The sequence below is a fragment of the Scyliorhinus canicula genome, chromosome 18 (assembly GCF_902713615.1).
Source record: "Scyliorhinus canicula chromosome 18, sScyCan1.1, whole genome shotgun sequence".
NCBI lineage: Eukaryota > Metazoa > Chordata > Chondrichthyes > Carcharhiniformes > Scyliorhinidae > Scyliorhinus > Scyliorhinus canicula.
The window spans coordinates 68,525,711-68,549,598 of record NC_052163.1 but is presented as its reverse complement, the minus strand read 5'-3'; the positions used below and the strand labels follow the sequence as shown (position 1 = coordinate 68,549,598).

The window sequence follows — 23,888 nt, the reverse complement described above, 5'->3', positions numbered from 1 at the left end:
GGTAAATCACGGTTGAGGAAGAAGGAACTCATTTTCGAAGCACCTTTTTGGAAAGTGGCATCATCGGAACAAATGCGACGGAGGTGAAAGGGATGGAGTCCTTACAGGGTGTCGGGTGCGAAGAGCTGCAGTATAAATAGCTGTGGGAGTCAGTGAGCTTGTAGTGGATATTAGTGGATAGTCTATTGCTGGAAAAGGAGACAGAAAGATCAAGGAAGGGAAGGGAAGTGTCTGAGATGGACCAGATGAAAGTGATGGAGGGGTGGAATCTTGAAGCGAAGTTGATGAATTTCTCCAGGTCTGGGCGAGAGAATGACGCGGCACCAAAATAGTCATCAATGTATCGGTAAAGGAGTTGTGGGAGGGGGCCCGGATAGGTTTGGAACAAGGAATGTTCCACATACCCCGTAAAAAGGCAAGCGTAGCTCGGACCCATGCAAGTACCCATTGCTACACCTTTGATTTGGAGAAAGTGAGATGCGTTAAACGAGAAGTTGTTGAGAGATAGACCTAGTTCAGCCAGGCGGAGGAGAGTGGTGGTTGATGGGAATTGTCCGGGTCTCTTTTCGAGAAAGAAGTGAAGAGCTCTCAGGCCATCCTGGTGTCGATGGAGGTGTCGAGGAATTGCACATCCATGGTGAATAGAATGCAGTTAGGGCCCATGATCTGGAAGCTGTTCCGGGTATGGATGTTGTTTGATTGGAACAGCATTTCCCACATCAACATCATGTATAGCCATTTCAGTACTTCCCAATTTATCTCTACAAACCTGCCCATGTGATATCAATAACTTTCAGGTCAGTCCGTTTTTCCTCTGGAAGGTAACTCAACAATTTATCCCAATTTTTAAGAACATCCTAATTTTCCAATTTAATTTGAGGTATGTCAAATTCTCCGTCATCTGGATTCGGTTCATCATTTTGAGTTAGAATCATTAAAACCTCCTTTTTCTCTCCTTCCCTTTCAAAGTACCTTTTAAGCATATTCACATGACACACTCGGTGAGTTTTCCTTCTATCTGGTGTTTTTAACCACATAATTCACCTCACTTAATTTCCTTTCAATCTGATAAGGTCCACAAAACCTTGCTTTTAAAGGTTCACCTACCATTGGTAACAACACTAAAACTTTGTCTCCACTGTCAAAAGTACGAACTTTGGATTTCTCGTCCGCTACCCGTTGCATTACATTTTGTGCAACTTCCAAATGTTGTCTAGCCAATTCACTTGCTCTATTTAATCATTCCCTAAAATTTGACACGTAATCCAATAATGTAATTTCCGATTTCTCACTCACCAATTTTTCCTTAATCAATTTAAGTGGTCCTCTTACCTCATGACCAAAAATTAGTTCAAAAGGGCTAAATTTGGTTGACTCATTAGGTGCATCCCTAAGTGCAAACAGTACGAATGGAATTCCTTTATCCCAATCCTCTGGATAATCGTGACAATAAGCCCTCAACATTGTCTTCAATGTCTGATGCCACCTTTCTAACGCTCCCTGCGATTCTGGATGGTACGCAGTTGATTTAAATTGTTTTATTCCTAAGCTATCCATAACTTCTTTGAGGTAAAATTTGATCCTTGATCCGATTGTATTTCTGAGGGCAGTCCCTATCTAGTAAAGGATATAAGTAACTCCTCCACAATCATTTTAGCTGTAATATTACGTACTGGAATGGCCTCTGGAAACCTAGTAGACACATCCATTATCGTCAAAAGATATCGATTCCAACTTTTCATTTTAGGAAGCGGTCCTACGCAATCAATTAGGACCCTTGTAAAATGTTCCTCAAATGCTGGAATGGGTATTAAGGGCGCTGGTTTTATCACTGCTTGAGCTTTCCATATCACTTGACATATGTGACATGATTGACAAAATTTAACTACATCTTTATATAGTCCAGGCCAATAAAAATGTTTCTGGATTTTAGCTTGGTTTTCCTGATTCCCAAATGACCTCCCACCTCATGTGCAACTCGCAACACCTCCTTTCCATCTCTTACCATTAAAGATTGACCAGCTCCCGTCACTCTTAAAATTGTGACTTCTTTACCTGCTCCTCCTGATACACATGAGTAAACTTTACCCACACAAGTAAATTCTTTAAAGACATCTGGCACCTTCTTATCAATCACCTCTTGGTCAGGCTGTACAATCTTTTGCACCTCCTTCGCTTCACTTGGGCTTTCCTTTGCCACTTTAACAAACCTCACTCCCTTATCCTGTTTCACCACATCATCCTTCCCAGTGCTTTTCTTCAACTACCACCACTGTGACTTTACATGGCCTAGTTTATTGCAGTGAAAACATTTGAAATATTTGTGGGTTTTTTTGCACTGAGTGCTGAATTTGGTGCATTTGAGTGCAATAGTGAGAGTTTGGTGACTGAGGGAGTATAAGGGTTCATTTATATCTAAAGTCTAGTCTTTCTTTTATTTAGTTAATTAACTTAAAAGTTGCTCTTTGGGTTAGAAGAAGGTGAATTTTCAATCAGCTTTAAACAAATGTTCTACTTGCAGCTGGAGCTTGTTAATTAGTTCATCGGATTAGGCCAGTTTTCAGAGGCTAGATTCACAGTATAAAAGGGATCCAGCTACAGTGCAGACTTTGTTTGCACTGAGTGCTGAATTTGGTGCATTTGAGTGCTATAGTGAGAATTTGGTGACTGAGGGAGTGCTGAATTTGGGTGCATTTGAGTGCTATAGTCAGAGTTTGGTGACTGAGGGAGTGCTGAATTTGGTGCATTTGAGTGCTATAGTGAGAGTTTGGTGACTGAGGGAGTGCTGAATTTGGGTGCATTTGAGTGCTATAGTCAGAGTTTGGTGACTGAGGGAGTTAGGTGAGGAGGGAGCAAAGTGCTCCTTTCATTTCATTTCCGCAAAGAGCGAGAAGGGAGCCAGGGGTTTACAGAGGGTGCAGCTGACTGGGAGCAGAGTTGGAGGTCGGAGGTTCAGTTGGTCCACAGGGCAGCTATATTCTGTAAGGTAGGAGGGGATGGAGGCTAGGTCAGTTGCATGCTCCTCCTGTAGGATGTGGGTGGTGAGGGATACCACTGGTGTCCCCACTGACTATACCTGCGTGAAGTGCACCCAACTCTAGCTCCTCAAGAGTAGCTGGGTGACAGTCAGGAGAAAGAAAACAAACAGGCAGACAGTGCAGGGATCCCTCGTGGCCGTTCCCCATCAAAACAAGTATACCATTTTGGATGCTGTTGGGGGGGATGACCTACCGGGGGGAAGGCCCTAGCGGCCAGGTCTCTGGCACTGAGTCTGGCTCTGCGGCTCAGAAGGGAAGGGGGTAGAATAGAAACGCAATAGTAATAGGAGGTTCAATGGTTAGGGGAATAGATAGGAGATTCTGTGGTCACGAGCGAGACTCCCGGAAGGTATGTTGCCTCCCGGGTGCCAGGGCCAGGGCTGTCTCGGATTGTGTCTTCAGGATCCTGAAAGGGGAGGGTGAGCAGCCAGAAGTCATGGTGCACATTGGTATCAACGACGTTGATATTTCGATCAAATAGTTTGGATGGGGTGGTGTTTGTGCAGTGTGTCCAGGAAGCTTTTCTAACACATTATGTAGATTGTCCGACCAGAGGGGAGGCCATATTGGATTTGGTACTTGTTAATGAATCAGGGCAAGTGATAGATTTGTTAGTGGGGAGCATTTTGGAGATAGTGACCACAATTCTGTGACTTTCACTTCAGTAATGGAGAGGAATAGGTCCGTGCAGCAGGGCAAGGTTTACAATTGGGGGAAGGGTAAATACGATGCTGTCAGACCATAATTGAAGTGCATAAGTTGAGAACATAGGCTGTCAGGGAAGGACACAAGTGAAATGTGGAACTTGTTCAAGGAAGAAGTACTACGTGTCCTTGATATGTATGTCCCTGTCAGGCAGGGAAGAGATGGTCGAGTGAGGGAACCATGGTTGACAAGAGAGGTTGAATGTCTTGTTAAGAAGAAGAACGAGACTTATGTAAGGCTGAGGAAAGAAGGTTCAGACAGGGCGCTGGAGGGATACAAGATAGCTAGGAGGGAACTGAAGAAAAGGATTAGGAGAGCTAAGAGAAGGCATGAAAAATCTTTGGCAGGTAGGATCAAAGAAAACCCCAAGGCCTTTTACACATATGTGAGAAATATGAGAATGACTAGAGCAAGGGTAGATCCGATCAAGTACAGTAGCGGGAGATTGTGTATTGAGTCTGAAGAGATAGGAGAGGTCTTGAACGAGTACTTTTCTTCAGTATTTACAAATGAGAGGGGCCATATTGTTGGAGAGGACAGTGTGAAACAAACTCTTAAGCTCGAGGAGATACTTGTTAGGAAGGAAGATGTGTTGGGCATTTTGAAAACTTGAGGTTGACGGGATATATCCAAGGATTCTATGGGAAGCAAGAAATGAAATTGCAGAGCCGTTGGCAATGATCTTTTCATCCTCACTGTCAACAGGGGTGGTACCAGGGGATTGGAGAGTGGCGAATGTCGTGCCCCTGTTCAAAAAAGGGAATAGGGATAACCCTGGGAATTACAGGCTAGTTAGTCTTACTTCGGTGGTCGGCAAAGTAATGGAAAGGGTACTGAGGGATAGGATTTCTGAGCATCTGGAAAGACACTGCTTGATTAGGGATAGTCAGCACGGATTTGTGAGGGGTACGTCTTGCCTTACAAGTCTTATTGAATTCTTTGAGGAGGTGACCAAGCACGTGGATGAAGGTAAAGCAGTGGATGTAGTGTACATGGATTTTAGTAAGGCATTTGATAAGCTTCCCCATGGTAGGCTTATGCAGAAAGAAAGGAGGCATGGGATAGTGGGAAATTTGGCCAGTTGGATAACGAACTGGCTGACCAATAGAAGTCAGAGAGTGGTGGTGGATGGCAAATATTCAGCCTGGAGCCCAGTTACCAGTGGTGTACCGCAGGGATCAGTTCTGGGTCCTCTGCTGTTTGTGATTTAATAACTTGGATGAGGGAGTTGAAGGGTGGGTCAATAAAGTTGCAGACAATACAAAGATTGGTGGAGTTGTGGATATTGAGGAGGGCTGTTGTCGGCTGCAAAGAGACATAGATAGGATGCAGAGCTGTTTCAGATTCAGTTTAACCCTGAAAAGTGTGAGGTTGTCCATTTTGGAAGGACAAATATGAATGGGGAATACAGGGTTAACGGTAGGGTTCTTGGCAATGTGGAGGAGCAGAGAGATCTTGGGGTCTATGTTCATAGATTTTTGAAAATTGCCACTCAAGTAGATAGAGCTGTGAAGAAGGCCTATGGTGTGCTGGCGTTCATTAGCTGAGGGATTGAATTTAAGAGCCGTGAGGTGATGATGCAGCTGTACAAAACCTTGGTAAGGCCAATTTTAATCTGAGGTGTGCAGTTCTGGTCGCCTCATTTTAGGAAGGATGTGGAAGCTTTGGAAAAGGTGCAAAGGAGATTTACCAGGATGTTGCCTGGAATGGAGATAAGGTCTTACGAGGAAAGGTTGAGGGTGCTCGGCCTTTTCTCATTAGAACGGAGAAGGATGAGGGGAGACTTGATAGAGGTATATAAGATGATCAGGGGAATAGGTAGAATGGACAGTCAGAGACTTTTTCCCCGGGTGGAACAAACCAGTACAAGGGGGCATAAATTGAAGGTGAATGGTGGAAGATATAGGGGGGATGTCAGAGGTAGGTTCTTTACCCAGAGAGTAGTGGGGGCATGGAATGCACTGCCTGTGGAAGTAGTTGAGTCGGAAACATTAGGGACCTTCAAGGGGCTATTGGATAGGCACATGGATTATGGTAGAATGATGGAGTATAGATTAATTTGTTCTTAAGGGCAGCACGGTAGCATTGTGGATGGCACAATTGCTTCACAGCTCCAGGGTCCCAGGTTCGATTCCAGCTTGGGTCACTGTCTGTGCGGAGTCTGCACATCCTCCCCGTGTGTGCGTGGGTTTCCTCCCACAGTCCAAAGATGTGCAGGTTAGGTGGATTGGCCATGATAAATTGCCCTTAGTATCCAAAGTTGCCCTTAGTGTTGGGTGGGGTTACTGGGTTATGGGGATAGGATGGAGGTGTTGACCTTGGATAGGGTGCTCTTTCCAAGAGCCGGTGCAGACTCGATGGGCCGAATGGCCTCCTTCTGCACTGTAAATTCTATGATTAATCTAGGACAAAGGTTCGGCACAACATCGTGGGCCGAAGGGCCTCTTCTGTGCTGCATTTTTCTATATTCTATGTTCTATGAAACTTTTCATGTCTCTTCCACCCTCCTGGATTTTTTATTTTAATCTGAGGTACACTCTCATTATCTCCCATCAGATCATCTTTACCTTTACCACTTGAGTACTTCTCATGTCCCCAGTTTCTATCCCTCACAGGCTGAAACTGATGTTGGAAACCAAGCTTTGATTTATGAACTAATTCACAATCGTCTGCCACTTCTGCTGCTAATCTCGCAGTTTTAACCCTCTGCTCTTCCACATGAGTTCTCACTACATCAGGAATTTGATTTTTAAACTCCTCCAAAAGTATAATTTCTCTGAGAGCTTCATACGTTTGGTCTGAAAAAGAAAGCCTTTATCCACCCATCAAAATTACTCTGTTTGAGCCTTTCAAACTCCATGTTTGTTTGACCAAATTCTTTCCTTACATTTATATACCCTTGTCTGTAAGCTTTAGACAGTAGTTGATGTGCACCTAAGATGGATTTTTTTCACCTCCTCATACGACCCAGATACCTCCTCCGGTAGTGATGCAAACACTTCACTAGCCCTACCTACCAGCTTTGTTTGAATCAGCAATACCCACATGTCCTGTGGCCATTTCATTTGTTTAGCTACCTTCTCAAATGAAATGAAAAAGACTTCCACTTCCTTCTCGTCACACCTTGGCAATGTTTGGACATAGCAGGGGGATGGGAACCTAAATTGTAGTCCCAGTGTACAGGATGTTGAGAGTAGTGAGGTCAGGGATAGGGTTAAAAGTTCGAAAGAGGGCACCGGCAAGCAAGATGCTGGTTTGAAGTGTGTCTACTTCAACGCCAGGAGCATCCGGAAGAGGGTGGGTGAATTTGCAGCATGGGTTGGTACCTGGGATCTCGATGTTGTGGCGATTTCGGAGACATGGGTAGAGCAGGGACAGGAATGGTTGTTGCAGGTTCCAGGATTTAGATGTTTCTGTAAGAACATAGGAGATGGTAAAAGAGGGGGGGGGGGTGGCATTGTTAATCAAGGAAAGTATTACGGCGGCAGAAAGGACGTTTGAGGACTCGTCTACTGAGGTAGTATGGGCCGAGGTTAGGAAAAGGAGAGGAGAGGTCACCCTGTTGGGAGTTGTCTATAGACCTCCGAATAGTTCCAGAGATGTCGAGGAAAGGATAGCAAAGATGATTCTCGACAGGAGCGAGAGTAACAGGGTAGTTGTTATGGGGGACTTTAACTTTCCAAATATTGACTGGAAATACTATAGTTCGAGTACTATAGATGGGTCAGTTTTTGTGCAGTGTGTGCAGGAGGGTTTTCTGACACAGTATGTAGGCAGGCCAACAAGGATTTGGTACTGGGTAATGAACCCGGCCAGGTGTTAGATTTAGATGTAGGTGAGCACTTTGGTGATAGTGATCACAACTCGGTTATGTTTACTTTAGCAATGGGCAGGGATAGGTATATACCGCAAGGCAAGAATTTTAGCTGGGGGAAAGGCAATTATGATGCTATTCGGCAAGATTTAGGATGTATAGGATGGGGAAGGAAACTGCAGGGGATGGGTACAATCGAAATGTGGAGCTTTTTCAAGGAACAGCCACTGCGTGTCCTTGATAAGTTTGTACCTGTCAGGCAGGGAGGAAGTTGTCGAGCAAGGGAACCGTGGTTTACTAAGGACGTTGAAGCACTTGTCAAGAGGAAGAAGAAGGCTTCTGTTAGGATGAGACATGAAGGCTCAGTTAGGTCACTTGAGAGTTACAAGTTAGCCAGGAAGGACCTACAGGGAGAGTTAAGAAGAGCGAGGAGAGGACACGAAAAGTCATTGGCGGACAGGATCAAGGAAAACCCTAAGGCTTTCTATAGGTATATCAGGAACAAAAGAATGACTAGAGTAAGATTAGGGCCAATCAAGGATAGTAGTGGAAAGTTGTGTGTGGAATCAGAGGAGATAGGGGAAGCGTTAAATGGATATTTTTCGTCAGTGTTTACACATTGAGAAAGACAATGTTGCCGAGGAGAATACTCAGGTACAGTCGACCAGGCTAGATGGGATTGAGGTTCACAAGGAGGAGATGTTAGCAATTTTGGAAAGTGTAAAAATAGATAAGTCCCCTGGGCCAGATGGGATTTATCCTAGGATTCTCTGGGAAGCCAGGGAGGAGATTGCAGAGCCTTTGTCCTTGATCTTTATGTCGTCTTTGTCGACAGGAATAGAGCTGGAAGACTGGAGGATAGCAAATGTTGTCCCCTTGTTCAAGAAGGGGAGTAGAGACAACCCTGGTAATTATAGACCTGTGAGCCTTACTTCGGTTGTGGGTAAAATGTTGGGAAAGGTTATAAGAGATAGGGTTTATAATCATCTTGAAAAGAACAAGTTGATTAGCGATACCCAACACGGTTTTGTGAAGGGTAGGTCATGCCTCACAAACCTTATTGAGTTTATTGAGAAGGTGACCAAACAGGTGGATGAGGGTAAAACGGTTGATGTGTATATGGATTTCAGTAAGGCGTTTGATAAGGTTCCCCACGGTAGGCTATTGCAGAAAATCGGAAGTATGGGATTGAAGGTGATTTAGCGGTTTGGATCAGTAATTGGCTAGCTGAAAGAAGACAGAGGGTGGTGGTTGATGGCAAATGTTCATCCTGGAGTTCAGTTACTAGTGGTGTACCGCAAGGATCTGTTTTGGGGCCACTGCTGTTTGTCATTTTTATAAATGACCTGGAAGAGGGTGTAGAAGGATGGGTTAGTAAATTTGCAGATGACACGAAGGTCGGTGGAGTTGTGGATAGTGCTGAAGGATGTTATAGGTTACAGAGGGACATAGATAAGCTGCAGAGCTGGGCTGAGAGGTGGCAGATAGAGTTAAATGCGAAAAGTGTGAGGTGGTTCACTTTGGAAGGAGTAACAGGAATGCAGAGTACTGGGCTAATGGCAAGATTCTTGGTAGTGTAGATGAACAGAGAGATCTTGGCATCCAGGTACATAAATCCCTGAAAGTTGCCACCCAGGTGGCATATGGTGTGCTAGCCTTTATCAGTAGGGGGATTGAGTTTCGGAGCCACTAGGTCATGCTGCAGCTGTACAAAACTCTGGTGCGGCCGCACCTGGAGTACAGCGTGCAGTTCTGGTCACCACATTATAGGAAGGATGTGGAAGCTTTGGAAAGGGTTCAGAGGAGATTTACTAGGATGTTGCCTGGTATGGAGGGAAGGTCTTACGAGGAAAGGCTCAGGGACTTGAGGTTGTTTTCGTTAGAGAGGAGAAGGCTGAGAGGTGACTTAATAGAGACATATAAGATAGTCAGAGGGTTAGATAGGGTGGACAGTGAGAGTCTTTTTCCTCAGATGGTGATGACTAACACGAGGGGACATAGTTTTAAATTGAGGGGTGGTAGATATAGGACAGATGTCAGAGGCAGTTTCTTTACTCAGAGAGTAGTAGGGGTGTGGAACGCCCTGCCTGCAACAGTAGTAGACTCGCCAAATTTAAAGGCATTTAAGTGGTCACTGGATAGACATATGGATGAAAATGGAATAGTGTTAGGCAGATAGGCTTCAGATGGTTTCACCGGTCGGCGCAACATCGAGGGCTGAAGGGCCCGTACTGCGCTGTAATGTTCTATGTTCTATATTTAAATATATCCCCACCAAGCCTTCGACTCTGACACTCTTTCTCACTATCATTATCATTGAACTGTACGTTTCCCTTTATGCCTGCCAATTTTAACTGACTGTCATGTTTCATGGCCATTTTCTGAAGTTCAAACTCTCTCTCTTTATCTTTTTACCTGATCAGTATCTCCCTTTCTCTATCTTTTTGTTCTGCTAGGGCTATTCTTTCTGTTTTCCTTTCTTCTCTCTCTTTCTCTTTCTTTTTCCTCTCTCTCTCTCTATTTCGTATTCAAATTCTTTCTCATGTTCGATTTGTTTAATTCGTAACTGAATTTTTGCTGATTCCAATTAGTCAAACTGTATCTCAGGCAACTTTAAATGCTTACCCACCGTCATAATTACCTCATCTTTTCGCATTTTGTCAGGTAATGTTAACTGCAATTTTTTTGCCAAATCTAACAGTCTGTTTTAGTACTGTCTGTGACCGTTTCCACCCACAAAAACTTCAGAGCCTCTGAAAGAGCGATTGTCCACAACACACTCCCTACTTAAACTGAAAAACCACACCTGAAAAGCAACCACAATATGCTCATCCCTCACTGTCTTTAAGTTCACAAAGTCAATCCAATAGATATACTTTTACCCCCCTCGAGCCCCCAATTTGTTATGGGCCAGGGTTTAGAGAACCCCAATGTATATCATGGAGTTCACCTGATCCACAACTTTTAGTAGATTGTGGTATTGGGAGCACATGACCCACTCTACAGGTGTGGTACAGCAGAAATGGAAAAGTATTTTTAAAAGCAAAACAGTGTTTATTCTATGAACTCAAGTTAACCTTTATGAAACATACAGTGAACATCTTAGCAACCATTAATTCAAATATGACCCCCAAAGAATGCAACACAAAGTAATGCTTAATAACTTGCCAAACAACATCCAGATGACAGAAGAAACACCTTTCAACAGAAGCACATTCTGTTTACATTCACTACTGAGAACATTTATAATTCCGAATTCAGCAAATGATCAAGAGATAGTCTTTCCCTGCTTCTTCTGGCTTCAGCTCCAACACTGAAAACAAACCTAACCACACCCTTCAGCCTGCTCAAAAACAAAAGTAAAAAGCTGACAGACAGCCCAGCTCCACCCACTCTCTGACATCACTGCAGTAATAAACACCCATGTCTTAAAGGTACTCTCACTACAGATATTTATATACACATCCATTTAAAGACACCCATTTCTTTAAGGTGCTCTCACATGACACTTTATATTACTTATATTTCATCTTCTCATCCCTTATTGCTTTTTTAGTTGTCCTCTGCACGCTTTTAAAGGTTTCCCAATCCTCTGGCTTCCCACTAATTCTCGCCACTTTGTAAGCTTTTTCTTTAGCTTTTATGCTGCCCTTGACTTCCCTCGTCAGCCATGGATGCCTTGTTTCCTCCTCCTTGGGATGAATTTCTGTTGTGCCTCCCGAATAACCCCCAAAAACTCCTGCCATTGCTGTTCCACTGTCTTCCCTGCTCGGTTCCTTTTGCAATCAACTCTGGCCAGCTCCTCCCTCATGTCTTTGCAGTTATCCTTATCTAATTGTAATACCGTTACATCTGATTGCAGCTTCTCCCTCTCAAACTGCAGGGTAAATTCTATCATATTGTGGTCACTGCTGCCTGAGGGTTCCTTCACCTTAAGTTCCCTAATCAAGTCTGCCTCATTACACATCACCAAATCCAGAATTGACTGTTCCCTAGTAGGTTCTGTCACAAGCTGCTCCAAAAACAAAACTCTTACACATTACACTTTCCTCCATCTCCAGGTAGGTCGGGTTGCTGGGCAGGCCGTTCCAGTTCGGGTCACTGGGCGGGCCTCTCCAAGTTGGTCGAGTTGGGCCAGGTCTCGGGGGCCGGGACAGGAGCTCCGGGAACTGGGCAGGGCGGAACGCTCCGGCGCCATGTTGTGCCCAAGCTCAACTCTGGCAGTTTAGCATGGCCAACCTACCTAACCTTGGACTGTGGGAGGAAACCGGAGCTCCCAGAGGAAACCCACACAGACACGGGGAGAACGTGCAGACTGCAGTGAACCAAGCCAGGAATCAAACCTGGGACCCTGGAGCTGTGAAGCGACTGTGTTACTGTGCTGCCCAAATTATGTGGATATTAGGGTAAGGGAGATTGTTACAATGAACATCAACCCATGTGCGCATACACACACACATGCGCATCAGGCACACACACTGGATACTGATTAGCTGACTGGTACTCTAATTTCAATTGTGTCCCAACTGTTGTGTGCAGCACCATTTGACTGTTGCTTTTATTCCAGCAAGATTTTAGCAAGGCACTTTCTGAAAATCTAATGTTCCTCTTTTTCAGGTCCTTTTTCATCATCACTACCCTGAGATCTCTTCAGTTGGACACCGATTGAACAGGCGAACCCTCTTTGCTTACTGTGTGGCGTAAGTAAAACATATTGTATAAACGTGGTGATAGATTTGAACCTTGAACCTGGGCTTTGGGACGGTTGCTCCAGTGGTGTTCATCTGCTCCCTATGTTATCAGGTGTGAAGTCTGCATGTTGTCTGAAGGACCCACACTGCAACTTGAAGGAGGTCCAGGAATCTGGGCACAAACTGAGCGCTTGTGTCATTAAGAGCTCCGGTTGAAAGAGGTCCACAAAATCGCGGCTTTTTTCGGGGGGTTTCTTGGCGGGTTTTTTTAAAAATTAAACTTGTACAAAATTGGTCCTGCCTCCCAGGCGCCAAAGCTCCGTTCCATGGAGCTGAAGAGAAAAAAAAGGAGAGACTGGTCTCGGTCAGCGGAGCAGCTGCACGTGGAGGAGTGGGGATCGCAACAAGAAACAGCCTAAAAGTTGGAGCACAGAGAGGATAAGACAAAAATAGAATAATAATTCTATTTATTCAACTTTTTTTTTCCTCTCCTGAAAATTTTAAAACTTTTTTTAAAAAACTTTCTAAAAAAAAATAAATTCCTTTTTGTAAAAAAAAATCGTTTTTAAAAGGAGAAAAAAACCCTTGGGGGTTTTTTCTTTGGGGGTTTTTTCTTCGGGGGGTAAAAAAAGAATTTATTTTTCGCACCAAAACCCAGGAAAAAAAGAGAAAGGCACAAAACAGAAATATGCCGCAAATAATAATAAATTGGAGGGACGGCGAGATGTAAGAAGGAGCAGCAGCGAAGGTGAAGGAAAAAAGCAGGAACTGCGGCCGCGCAGGCAGACGACCCCATGAGGCTAGACGGGAGTTCAGGTGAACCAGGAAGCGGAAAAGCTGGCGAGCCGAGCAGCGGAGCAGGAACAGGATGCGGTGACCATCCCCCACCCTCTCCGCACAGTGGGAGGAATAGAGAATACGGGGCCTCACGGTAGCATGGTGGTTAGCATCAATGCTTCACAGCTCCAGGGTCCCAGGTTCGATTCCCGGCTGGGTCACTGTCTGTGTGGAGTCTGCACGTCCTCCCCGTGTGTGCGTGGGTTTCCTCCGGGTGCTCCGGTTTCCTCCCACAGTCCAAAGATGTGCGGGTTAGGTGGATTGGCCATGCTAAAATTGCCCGTAGTGTAAGGTTAATGGGTGGATTGTTGGGTTACGTGGGTTTAAGTAGGGTGATTATTGCTCGGCACAACATCGAGGGCCGAAGGGCCTGTTCTGTGCTGTACTGTTCTATAAGTTCTATAAGAAGTGTGCTGAAAACGGAAATAAATGCCATAAAGGAGGATATAAAAATGGAGATAATCGCCAAGAGGGAGGCACTCAGAAAGGAGCTCCACACAATGATGAAGGAGATGCTGGCGGAGACAACGGACAAAATACAGTGAACCATCGATGGCCTGGAAAGGAAGGTGGAGACGCAGGAGAAAACGATTAAGGAGTTGGAGAGGGCTGCCTTGGACCAGAGCGACAGGATGGTAACTCAGGAAACCGAGGTGAAAAGGCTGGTAACGACCCAGGGGAGCCTAAGAGGGAAAGTGGAGGGCCAGGAAAATAGGTCCAGATGGCAGAATGTGGCCTACCAGAGGGGATGGAGGGCAGAGGCCCAGCAGGCTACGTCACCCAAATGCTGGGCAGGCTAGTGGGAAGGGAGAAATTTCCAAACCCCCCAGAAATTGGCAGAGCGCACAGGTCACTTCGATCCAGGCCCAAAGCCGGGGAGCAGCCCAGAGTGATTATCGTGAAGCTGCACAGGTTCCAAGACAGGGAAAAAATCTAAAGTTTTTTAGACAAAATCGAGCATGTGGGAAGGGAAGACCATAAGGGCCCCAGGACATTGGGGCGGACCTGGCCAAAAGAAGGGCTGAATTCAACAGGGCCAAATCAGCACTCTACAAAAGTAATGTGAAATTTGGGATGTTATTCCCGGCCAAACTCTGGGTCACATTTGAGGGGAAGGAGCTGTTATTTAACGCCCCAGCGGCAGCGGAGAAGTTCGTTAGAGCGAACAAACTGGGGGAGGGACAGCCGCAACGGCCATCATGAAAGCGACACGGATGGAAAAGAAAGGAAGAATCGGAATAAAGAGCGGAGGGCAGACCGTAAACAGAGACAATAAGATCACAAACTGCATACACGTCTTTGGTGCACTGTGCGGGACTGTGCTAACTCGTTCCTGGCCTCGTTCAATCTCTCAATGCAATGGGGGGAGCAAAGCAAGGTAAATGAGGGCGAGAAAGGCAGACAGGAGAGTGAGACAAGGGCTAGCAAAAGGAAGGTAAAACAGGACCAGAGCAGGGCAAGTACTGGGAGGGGGTCCACCGTGCTAGCGAGGAGGGCCAACACGGGAGGGCAGGAAGAAAGGAGGGCCACGGCGCGCTTCTCAGGGGAGAGGGAGCGCCTGGCCCAAAGTGGGGGGGGGGAGGGAAACAGGGCAGAAGGGGGGAAGAACACGGGGGAGGACAGAGGGACAGGGACTATGGGGGGGGAGTCGGGGGGAGAGCGCAGAACAGAAGAAGCAAAGAGAAGGGTGAGGTAGATAAGCAGCACGAACACAGGCCTCGGTGGGAATGGAGCAGGGCGAGGAACCAAGATGGCACCACAAACAGCCACTCGGGAGGGCTTCAGGGCGAAGATAGACCCTGGAGTGCAAGGGCGCAGCCACGTGGAATACACATAGCTGGCTGCCATGTTGGGTACCCCCTGGACAAAAGGAAACCCCGAGCCCTGAGGCTCGACCTCATGGTGAGAGCGGCGACCGCGGCCATTTTGGATGGCCTCCTAACGAAGGTGAAGTGTTGAGCACTGTGGACTTGTGAAGCAGACATAGGCCACCAACACTGAAGAAGGTTCAACACTATTTTATTAACTCTTATAAAATACTAGACGTACCACTCGTGCTACGGGACGAGGGCTAGGCCCCCCCTAGCAATATTAATTAGCACCATGATATACTGGTGTATATTATGATATCCCTCCTCTTTTAAAAAAAATTGATGTGAATGTGTGACAATAAATAGTGTGGGTGGGTGAAGAATGTTCCTAACTACATGTGAGGTGCGAAGACATATGTACAAATCTATATACAGGAAAACAAAGCTATATACAAGGGAAGGTGCCTGGTACAGATAATTAGTATGCAACAAATTGAACAAGAACAATGCTATTTACAAACCACTGGAAAACGATTTAACAAGGAAGGAAACATCTCAGAGTCCATAAATTTGCAAAGTTCATAAATTCAGTCTCTGAGGTGGACGACGATATCTGGTTGACCGCCTCAAGGGTAGGTCGATAGCCGCCAGGTCAGGAGCTGGGTGGGCTGCAGCACAGTCAGGGGGAAGCAGAGTGACCGGAAGCTCTGCACAGTCTGTGGCAGGGTCAGCAGGGGAGCGACCCGGAGGATCCCGTGACGATTGTGGAACAAGGCGAAGGGCACGCTGATTGCGGCGCCAAATGGATCCGTCCGGTGACCGGACCAGGAAGGAACGGGGGGGCCACCTGCCTGAGGACAACAGCAGGTGCAGACCAGCCACCATCCGGTATATGAATGCGAACCGTGTTGTTTGGCTGGATGTCGGGGAGATTAGCAGCACGTGAGTCGTGTGTCATCTTTTGCTGCGCCTGAGACATCTGCATCCTGTGGAGCACGGGGACATGATCGAGATTGGGGGTGTGAATCGATGGCACCATCGTCCTCAGTGTGTGGTTCATCAGTAACTGTGCAGGCGACAGCCCAGTGGAGAGCGGGGCGGAGCGATAGGCCAACAAAGCAAGATGGAAGTCAGAGCCAGCATCGGCAGCCTTGCAGAGTAGCCTCTTGGCTATATGAACCCCCTTTTCCGCCTTGCCATTGGACTGAGGGTACAGGGGACTGGAAGTGATGTGTGCGAAGTTGTACTGTCGGGCGAAGCTGGCCCATTCCTGGCTTGTGAAACAGGGGGCATTGTCCGACATCACTGTGAGCGGGATGCCATGCCGGGCAAACGACTCTTTGCACGCCCGAATGACAGCAGAAGAAGTGAGGTCGTGCAACCTGATGATCTCCGGGTAGTTTGAGAAGTAATCAATAATTAAAACATAGTCCCTACCCAATGCGTGGAACAGGTCAATGCCTACCTTGGTCCAGGGCGATGTGACCAACTCATGGGGCATCAGGGTCTCCCGTGGTTGAGCGGGTTGAAAACGCTGGCAGGTGGGGCAGTTGAGTACCGCATTGGTAATGTCGTCGTTGATTCCCTGCCAATAGACAGCTTCCCTGGCCCTGCGGCGACATTTTTCAACACCCAGATGGCTTTCGTGCAGCTGCTTTAGGACTAGCTGGTGCATTCTGTGCGGGATCACGATGTGGTCTAGCTTCAGGAGAACCCTGTCAACAACCGCCAGATCGTCACGAACATTGTAAAACTGTGGGCATTGGCCCTTGAGCCAATGTCCGTCATTAGGCGCATGACACGCTGCAGAAGGGGGTCAGCCACTATCTCGCGGCGAATTTGTACCAGGCGTGCATCCGATGCTGGCAAGTGGGAGGCTGCGAACTCAACTTGAGCGTCGACCTGGCAAACGAACCCTTCGTGATCGCATGGAGTGGTGACCGACCTGGAGAGGGCGTCGGCAACGATAAGGTCTTTCCCAGGGGTATAAACGAGTTGAAAATAATACCTCCGGAGCTTGAGCAGGATGCGCTTGAGGCGAGGCGTCATATCATTCAAGACCTTTTGTATTATGTTGACGATGGTCGGTCTCAACAGTAAACTGGGGAAGTCCATAAACATAGTCGTGGAACTTCGCGACACTGGTCAGAAGGCCGAGGCACTCCTTCTCAATTTGCGCGTAGCGCTGTTCCGTGGGGGTCATTACCCGTGACGCATAGGCAACGGAGGCCTATCATCACGCTGCGGAAGCACGGCTCCAATCCCAGATTGACTGGCGTCCGTAGAGATTTTTGTTTCCTTGGCCGGATCGAAAAAGGCCAGCACTGGGGCCATGGATAGCTTGGCCTTCAGTTCCCTCCACTCGAGCTTGTGGGCAGGGAGCCACTGGAAGTCCTTTGTCTTTCGAACCAGGTTTCTGAGAGCCGTGGTGTGCGAGGCGAGATTTGGAATAAACTTCCCGAGGAAATTCACCATGCCCAGGAACCGGAGGACCACTTTCTTGTCCTCGGGCGTTTTCATGGATGTGATAGCAGCAATCCTGTCCTCTTCCGGCCGCACATCCAAATGGGAAATATGATCACCCAGGAATTTGATGTCCGACTGGCCGAAAGAGCATTTGGCCCTATTGAGGCGGAGGCCATGCTCGTGTATGTGCCAGAAGATGCGCTTGAGGCGCCTGATGTGCTCCTGCGGGGTGGTGGACCAGATTATTATGTCGTCGACGTATACCCGGACGCCGTCAATTCCCTCCATCATCTGTTCCATTATTCTATGGAATACTTCGGACGCTGAGGTGATGCCAAATGGCGTTCGGTTGTAGCAGTATCTGCCAAAGGGCTTGTTGAATGTACACAGCTTTCTGCTCAATTCATCCAGCTGGATTTGCCAGAAGCCTTTTGAGGTGTTGAGTTTTGTGAAGAGTTTGGCTTGGGCCATTTCACACGTGAGTTCCTCACGTTTGGGAATCGGGTAGTGCTCCCGCATGATATTCCGATTAAGATCCTTAGGATCTATGCAGATCCTTAGCTCACCGGACGGTTTCTTCACACAGACCATGGAACTCACCCAGTCGATCGGTTCCGTGACCCTGGAGATGACCCCTTGGTCCTGGAGGTGTTGCTTGAGGCGGTCCTTAAGGGGCGCTGGGACCCTGCGAGGTGCATGTACCACAGGCGTGGCGTTTGGCTTGAGTAGAATCTTGTATATACACGGGAGCGTGCCCATGCCCTCGAAGACGGTGTGGTACTGTTGGATGATGGAATCGAGTTGCACCCTGAAGTCGCGCCCCAGACGATAAACATGAACGTACTGCCAAGGTTCCTCCTCCTGTTTCGATCCATTCCGATCTTCATCCCCAAGGCCTTTTTCCAGTAGATAGTCTAATCATGGCATTTGTATGGGGGTTAAGAACCCGAGAATTCCCAAACAGACACTGCAAAGAAGGAAAATCAAAGGGGGCTTGGCCTCACCAAACCTACAATACTACCAGCAATGGCAGAAAGAGTGAGGGGATGGGTACAAGAACCGATACAGATTGGGTACAAATGGAGGAGGCATCCTGTAAAGGAACGACCCTCCGGGCCCTGGCCACAGCAGCACTCCCATCCCCCTCAACAAGGTACACAACGAGCACAGTGGTAGCAGCCAAGCTGAGAACATGGACCCAGCTGAGCCCACACTTCGGGTCTGCCAAAGTGTCCCCATGGCCCCCATATGCGGCAATCACAGATTATCCCCAGCCTAGCTGGATCCCACCTTCAAAAGATGGAGGCGGAACGGGGGTACATTGATGGTCGGGGACTTCTGCATAGGGCACAGACTGGCGACACTAGACGAACTGACGAGGAAGTGGAGGCGAGCAAAAGGACAGGAAATGAGACACCTCCGCAAAGAGACAATGGGGTACGCCGGTGTCCCAGAAACCATATTACTAAAGGACCTGATAGGCACAAGCAACGAGAAGGGGGAAAAATATACAGACAGCTACTGGACAGAGCCCGGACTCCACTGGACGAGACCAGACAAAAATGGGAGGACGCACTGTGGACAGAGGTAGGATGGGGTCTCTGGAGCGAAGCAGGGTGAACTCCACCTTCTCCTGCGCAAGGCTAAGCCAAGGCAGCTCAAAGTGGTGCAAAGAGTTCCTGACCAGAACCCGAATGAGCAGATTCTTCCCGGAGGTGGAGGACAAATATGAACGGTGCCAGAGGGGCCCAGCCAACCACACCCACATGTTTTGGGCTTGCCCCAAGCTTGCTGGGTTCTGGACAGCCTTCTCCGAGGCAATGTCCAGGATTGTGGGGGTGAGGGTGAAGCCATGCCCAATAGTGGCAATCTTCGGGGTATCGGAGCAGCCAGAGCTACACATGGGGAAGGGGGCCAACGCCCTCGCTTTCGCTTCCCTAATCGCACGCCGGAGAATCCTGCTCGGCTGGCGATCGGCAGCACCACCCACAGCTGCAGACTGGCTTCCTGACCTCTCGGAATTTCTCCACCTGAGGGTCAGAGGAAGGCTTCCTGGATACTTGGGGGCAGTTTGTCAGTCTGTTCCAAAACCTGTTCGAGGCCAGCAATGAGGAGTAACCTAATAAGAATTTTTTTTAAACCCACCAAGATAGATGAGATACCAAACGACTGCGCAACAAGTGGGGGAGTTGGGGGGGGGGAGAAAGGTGGGGAAACCGCAAGGTTTTTTTCCCCATTCTGTCCGGAAATGCACAGCCGAAGCCAGAGGGGGGGGACAACGGGGAAGGGGGAGGAACCAAGAGACCGATCCAGAGGGCAACGAAATGCACATAGGGTCTGGCCCCACCAATCGGTGGGCCGGCCTCTCCCGCCCCCCCCTGCGCCTACCTCTTTCCACGGCCGGCCCCAGAACACCGGCGCCATGTTTTGTGAGGGGCCGGCGCGCGTAAGAAGTTCCCTGTGCATGCGCAGGATGGCGCGGCCCAACTGCGCATGCGCGGGTTGGCGCGGGGCCCATTTGGTGTGAACCACTCCAGCGCCGTACTGGCCCCCTGTGGGGGCCAGAATAGGTCGTGCCCTGGACCTGTTCGCGCCGTCGTGAGCACTTAGTCCCGGGAGCAGAGAATACCGCCTGTGATGTTTATACATACAACTGTTTATAAATATGGGAAATGCCAATAAAAATATTTTTTTTAAAAATGGCGGTCATGCTTGAACAGCACACACTTGGGACAGGACATTGCAGGGAAGGCTGCCTTTTAAAATAGGAGCACAAAGAACAAAGCAAATTACAGCACAGGAACAGGCCCTTCGGCCCTCCCAGCCTGTGCTGATCCTTTATCTAAACCTGTTGCCTATTTTCCAAGGATCTACTTCCCTCTGTTCCCCACCCGTTCATATACCTGTCTAGATGCCTCTTAAATGATGCTATCATACCCGCCTCTACCACCTCCGCTGGCAAAGCAGTCCAGGCACCCACCACCCTCTGCGTAAAAAACTTTCCACGCCCATCTCCCTTAAACTTTCCCCCTCTCACCTTGAAATCGTGACCCCTTGTAATTGACATCCCCACTCTTGGAAAAAGTACCCTTTCCTTAAGTGTCACACTGTATCTGCTGAGCACAGAATAGGCCTTCACTGATACCTTCAGGGAGGTCACAAGATAAGGAAGACAATGAGATTCCAGATGACCTCCTCTGAATCTGAATTCTTCAGGTAACGAATGGGCGGGGTTTTCCCCCTTAACTGAGATCTCAGCTCTTAAGTATAAAACCCCGGCCTGGGAGCAGGTCAGGGAGGAGACCCTTCGGAGAGTGTAATATTGTGACTAAATAGAATCTTTGTTCTCTACCTGGCTGATTTAGCGGATTCTACAACTGTCAACTAGGCTGTAGGTGGGTGAAACTCAAATGTGTGCATTGATGCCCCATTCCAGAGTCTTGAGCACATAATCTAGGTTTACAATTTAGCAACAACTCTAGAATAATTTAAATATAATTCAATAATTTCAAAAAATATTAGTAATTATGCATTTATCAAGGCACATTTTAAAATTTCAAAATGTATTAAACTAATATTGCAGTATTAACGTTGTGCTTGAACTTGACTACAATTCAGTATTTGAAATCTTTGTGTGAGCTTTTGTGCTAAGAGGAGGTTGCTTTATTTCAGGAATTCCCCAGAAACACCACAGACAACATCTTTTGATTGTTTTGTGTACGAATCCAACTTGGTTGAGGAGGCAAATGAAATTATCCTGAGAATAGGTAAGTGTTGTCAGGATCTGTACGCAACCAGCAAAGGAAATAATTTTCATTCTTCACATACTGCGAAATTTGATGCACATGGAGCGCAGTGTTAACGGTACTAATGTTGAGAATTTGGTTGAATTGCACTCAAAGGCAGTTGATTTTTTCACCAGGTTGCAAGGGCCATGGTGTGTGTGGCCAAATTCGGGTGAACTTGCCAAGGAAATTGACCATTCCCAGGAATGCCTTCTTGTCCTCGAGGACTTTCATTGCCTCGATGGCTTTAATTTTGTCTGTGTCCGGGCGCACACTGTGTCGCAAAATCTGATCGCCCAGGAACTTCAGCGTGGATGTCCCAAAGCAGCATTTGGACCTGTTTAGCCATGTTCATGTATGCGTCGGAATACTTTTTGAGTCACGACACGTTCCTCTGGGGTTATGATTATGATATTGTCAACTGAGACACGAACCCCTTCTATTCTCTCCATCATCTGTTTCATGATGCGATGGAAAATCTCAGATGCCGAGATGATGCCAAATGGCATTCGGTTGTAACAGAATCGGCCAAAAGGCGTTTTGAAGGTGCAGATTCTTCAAGTTGGATTTGCCAAAATCCTTGGGATGCGTCCAATTTTGTAAAGAAGCACGCGTGCGCCATCTTCCCTCTTCGGGATGGGGTCATGTTCCCGCATAATATTTTTGTTTAGATCCTTGGGGTCAATGTAGATGCGTAGGTCTCCTGAAGGCTTCTTTACTCACACCTTCGAGCTGACCCAGTCGGTTGGTTCAGTGACCTTGGAGATGATGCCTTTTTGTTGTAGACTCGTGAGCTCTGCCTTCAGGCGCTCTCTCAGTGGAGCAGGGACTCGTCTTGGTGCAACCACTGGCTTGGCATCAGGCCGCAGTAGAATCTTGTACTCGGATGGCAGCGTGCCCATCCCGCTAAATACATCTGGGTACTGGGTTAGGATGTCGTCGATGCTGGCCTGAAGATCCGAATGGTACAGCGTTGTGGTGTAGACCCATTGAATGAGGTTCAGTTGCTTGCAGGCGTGCGCACCTAGCAGGGATGCCCTGTCTGGTTTAACAATCTCGAAGCGTAAGCTTGCTTGTGTGTGTTGGTTGGACAGCTGCAGATGCCAGGACCCCAGTGCCTTGATGCGTTTCCATTCGCACATCGTAATAATGCCCACTCGGTAAGTGTTGGCCAGGTATTTATCATCTGGAGTGGATCTGTATGCAACCAGCAAAGGAAATAATTTTCATTCTTCACATACTGCGAAACAGCATTTGATGCACATGGAGCGCAGTGTTAACGGTGCTAATGTCGAGAATTTGGTTGAAGTGGGAATTCGGAGCAGAGGGGGAAGGAGTAGCTGCGTTTTATTTTCACCTCAAATTCTTACAGTGGATATTTAAATGTTTTGTTTACTGCTTAGTGAAATTTAGTTTGTAGACATATGTGAGAGCTTGTGGCTATCGAGAGTAAACACATGTGCAGTAGAGGTTCTGTCTTGAATCCCTCTAGCTCGAAAGTCATTGAGCTGGAGCGTGAGTTGGAGACACTCGGGGATGGGGTGGAATCTGGTTGCTCCAGACTTCAGTCCTACTTTGTAGAGAGATACTGGTTTAGAACAGGGTAGATGTGATCAATAGCGTACAGTGTTGTGTTATGCTGCTTTGGATAACACAGGCTGCTACTTGATGCAGTCTTAACTAAAGGATGCTCCAGACTCTGAAATGGGTTCAACGTATTTATTGAACTATTAACACAGTTCTCAAATAAGTTTGACTCTCTGCTAATCTAACTGTAGTAACTCAGTCTAACTGTACCAGCTTGCTCTCAGCCATGTGCTGGGGTGTGATGCTGCTGATCAACCCTGTCTAACTCTCTAGATGTCTGTCTGTGGAAAGAGGCAGGGTGTGAGTGCCTCTCCCTTTTATAGTGTTTATGTGATGATGCCACCTCTGAGTGTCCTGACTGCCCATTGGTTGTGTCCTATTCTGAGTGTTCATTGGTTGCATCTTTGCATATCATGACACAGAGTAGGGGAGAAGGAGGAACTGTAGAAATTAATCTAAATGGGTGCCATTTTAGAAATCCATGGAATCCTTACAGGGCAGAAGGAGGCCACTTGGCCCATTGAGTCAGCACCAGCCCTCCAAAAGAGCACCCTACCTCGGTCCACTCTCGCATCCTAGCCCCGTAACCCCACCTAACCTGCACATCTTTGAACACTCAGGGGTAATTTAGCGAGGCCAATCCACAAACCTGCACATCTTTGGGCTGTGGGAGGAAACCGAGCACCCGGAGGAAACCCGCACAGACACGAGGAGAGTGGGCAAGCTCCACACAGTTAGTCACCTGGATCAGATGGACTACACCCCAGGGTTCTAAAAGAGATAGCTGAGGAGATTGTGGAGGCATTGGTGGTGATATTTCAGAAATCACCGGAGACCGGGTGGGTCCCTGAGGACTGGAAAGTGGCTAATGTAACACCGCTGTTTAAGAAGGGAGGGAGACAGAAGATGGGAAATTATAGGCCGGTTTGCCTGACTTTGGTCATTGGTAAGATTTTAGAGTCCATCATTAAAGATGAGACTGCAGAGTACTTGGAAGTGCGTGATAAAAGAGGACTGAGTCAGCACGGCTTCATCAAGGGGAGTTCATGTCTGAAAAATCTGTTGGAGTTCGACGTAGGAGAACCAGTGGATGCGATTTATTTAGATGAACATAGAACATATTTGGCCCATCGAGTCTGCACCGACCCACTTAA

At 47.4% G+C, this 23,888-nt stretch overlaps 1 protein-coding gene across 6 annotated transcripts in view; it reads left to right on the top strand.

The window, feature by feature from the left end:
* si:ch211-250n8.1 overlaps positions 1 to 23,888 on the top strand; it is a 201,965-nt gene that overhangs the window by 160,459 nt on the left and 17,618 nt on the right. For 5 of the 6 annotated variants that reach the window (XM_038776619.1, XM_038776617.1, XM_038776616.1 and 2 more), the window contains 2 exons: positions 12,175 to 12,257; positions 21,035 to 21,129. In XM_038776619.1, coding sequence (XP_038632547.1) covers positions 12,175 to 12,257; positions 21,035 to 21,129 — 178 coding nt within the window. The remainder of the gene's footprint in view (positions 1 to 12,174; positions 12,258 to 21,034; positions 21,130 to 23,888) is intronic. The other variant, XM_038776618.1, reaches the window with a different exon arrangement.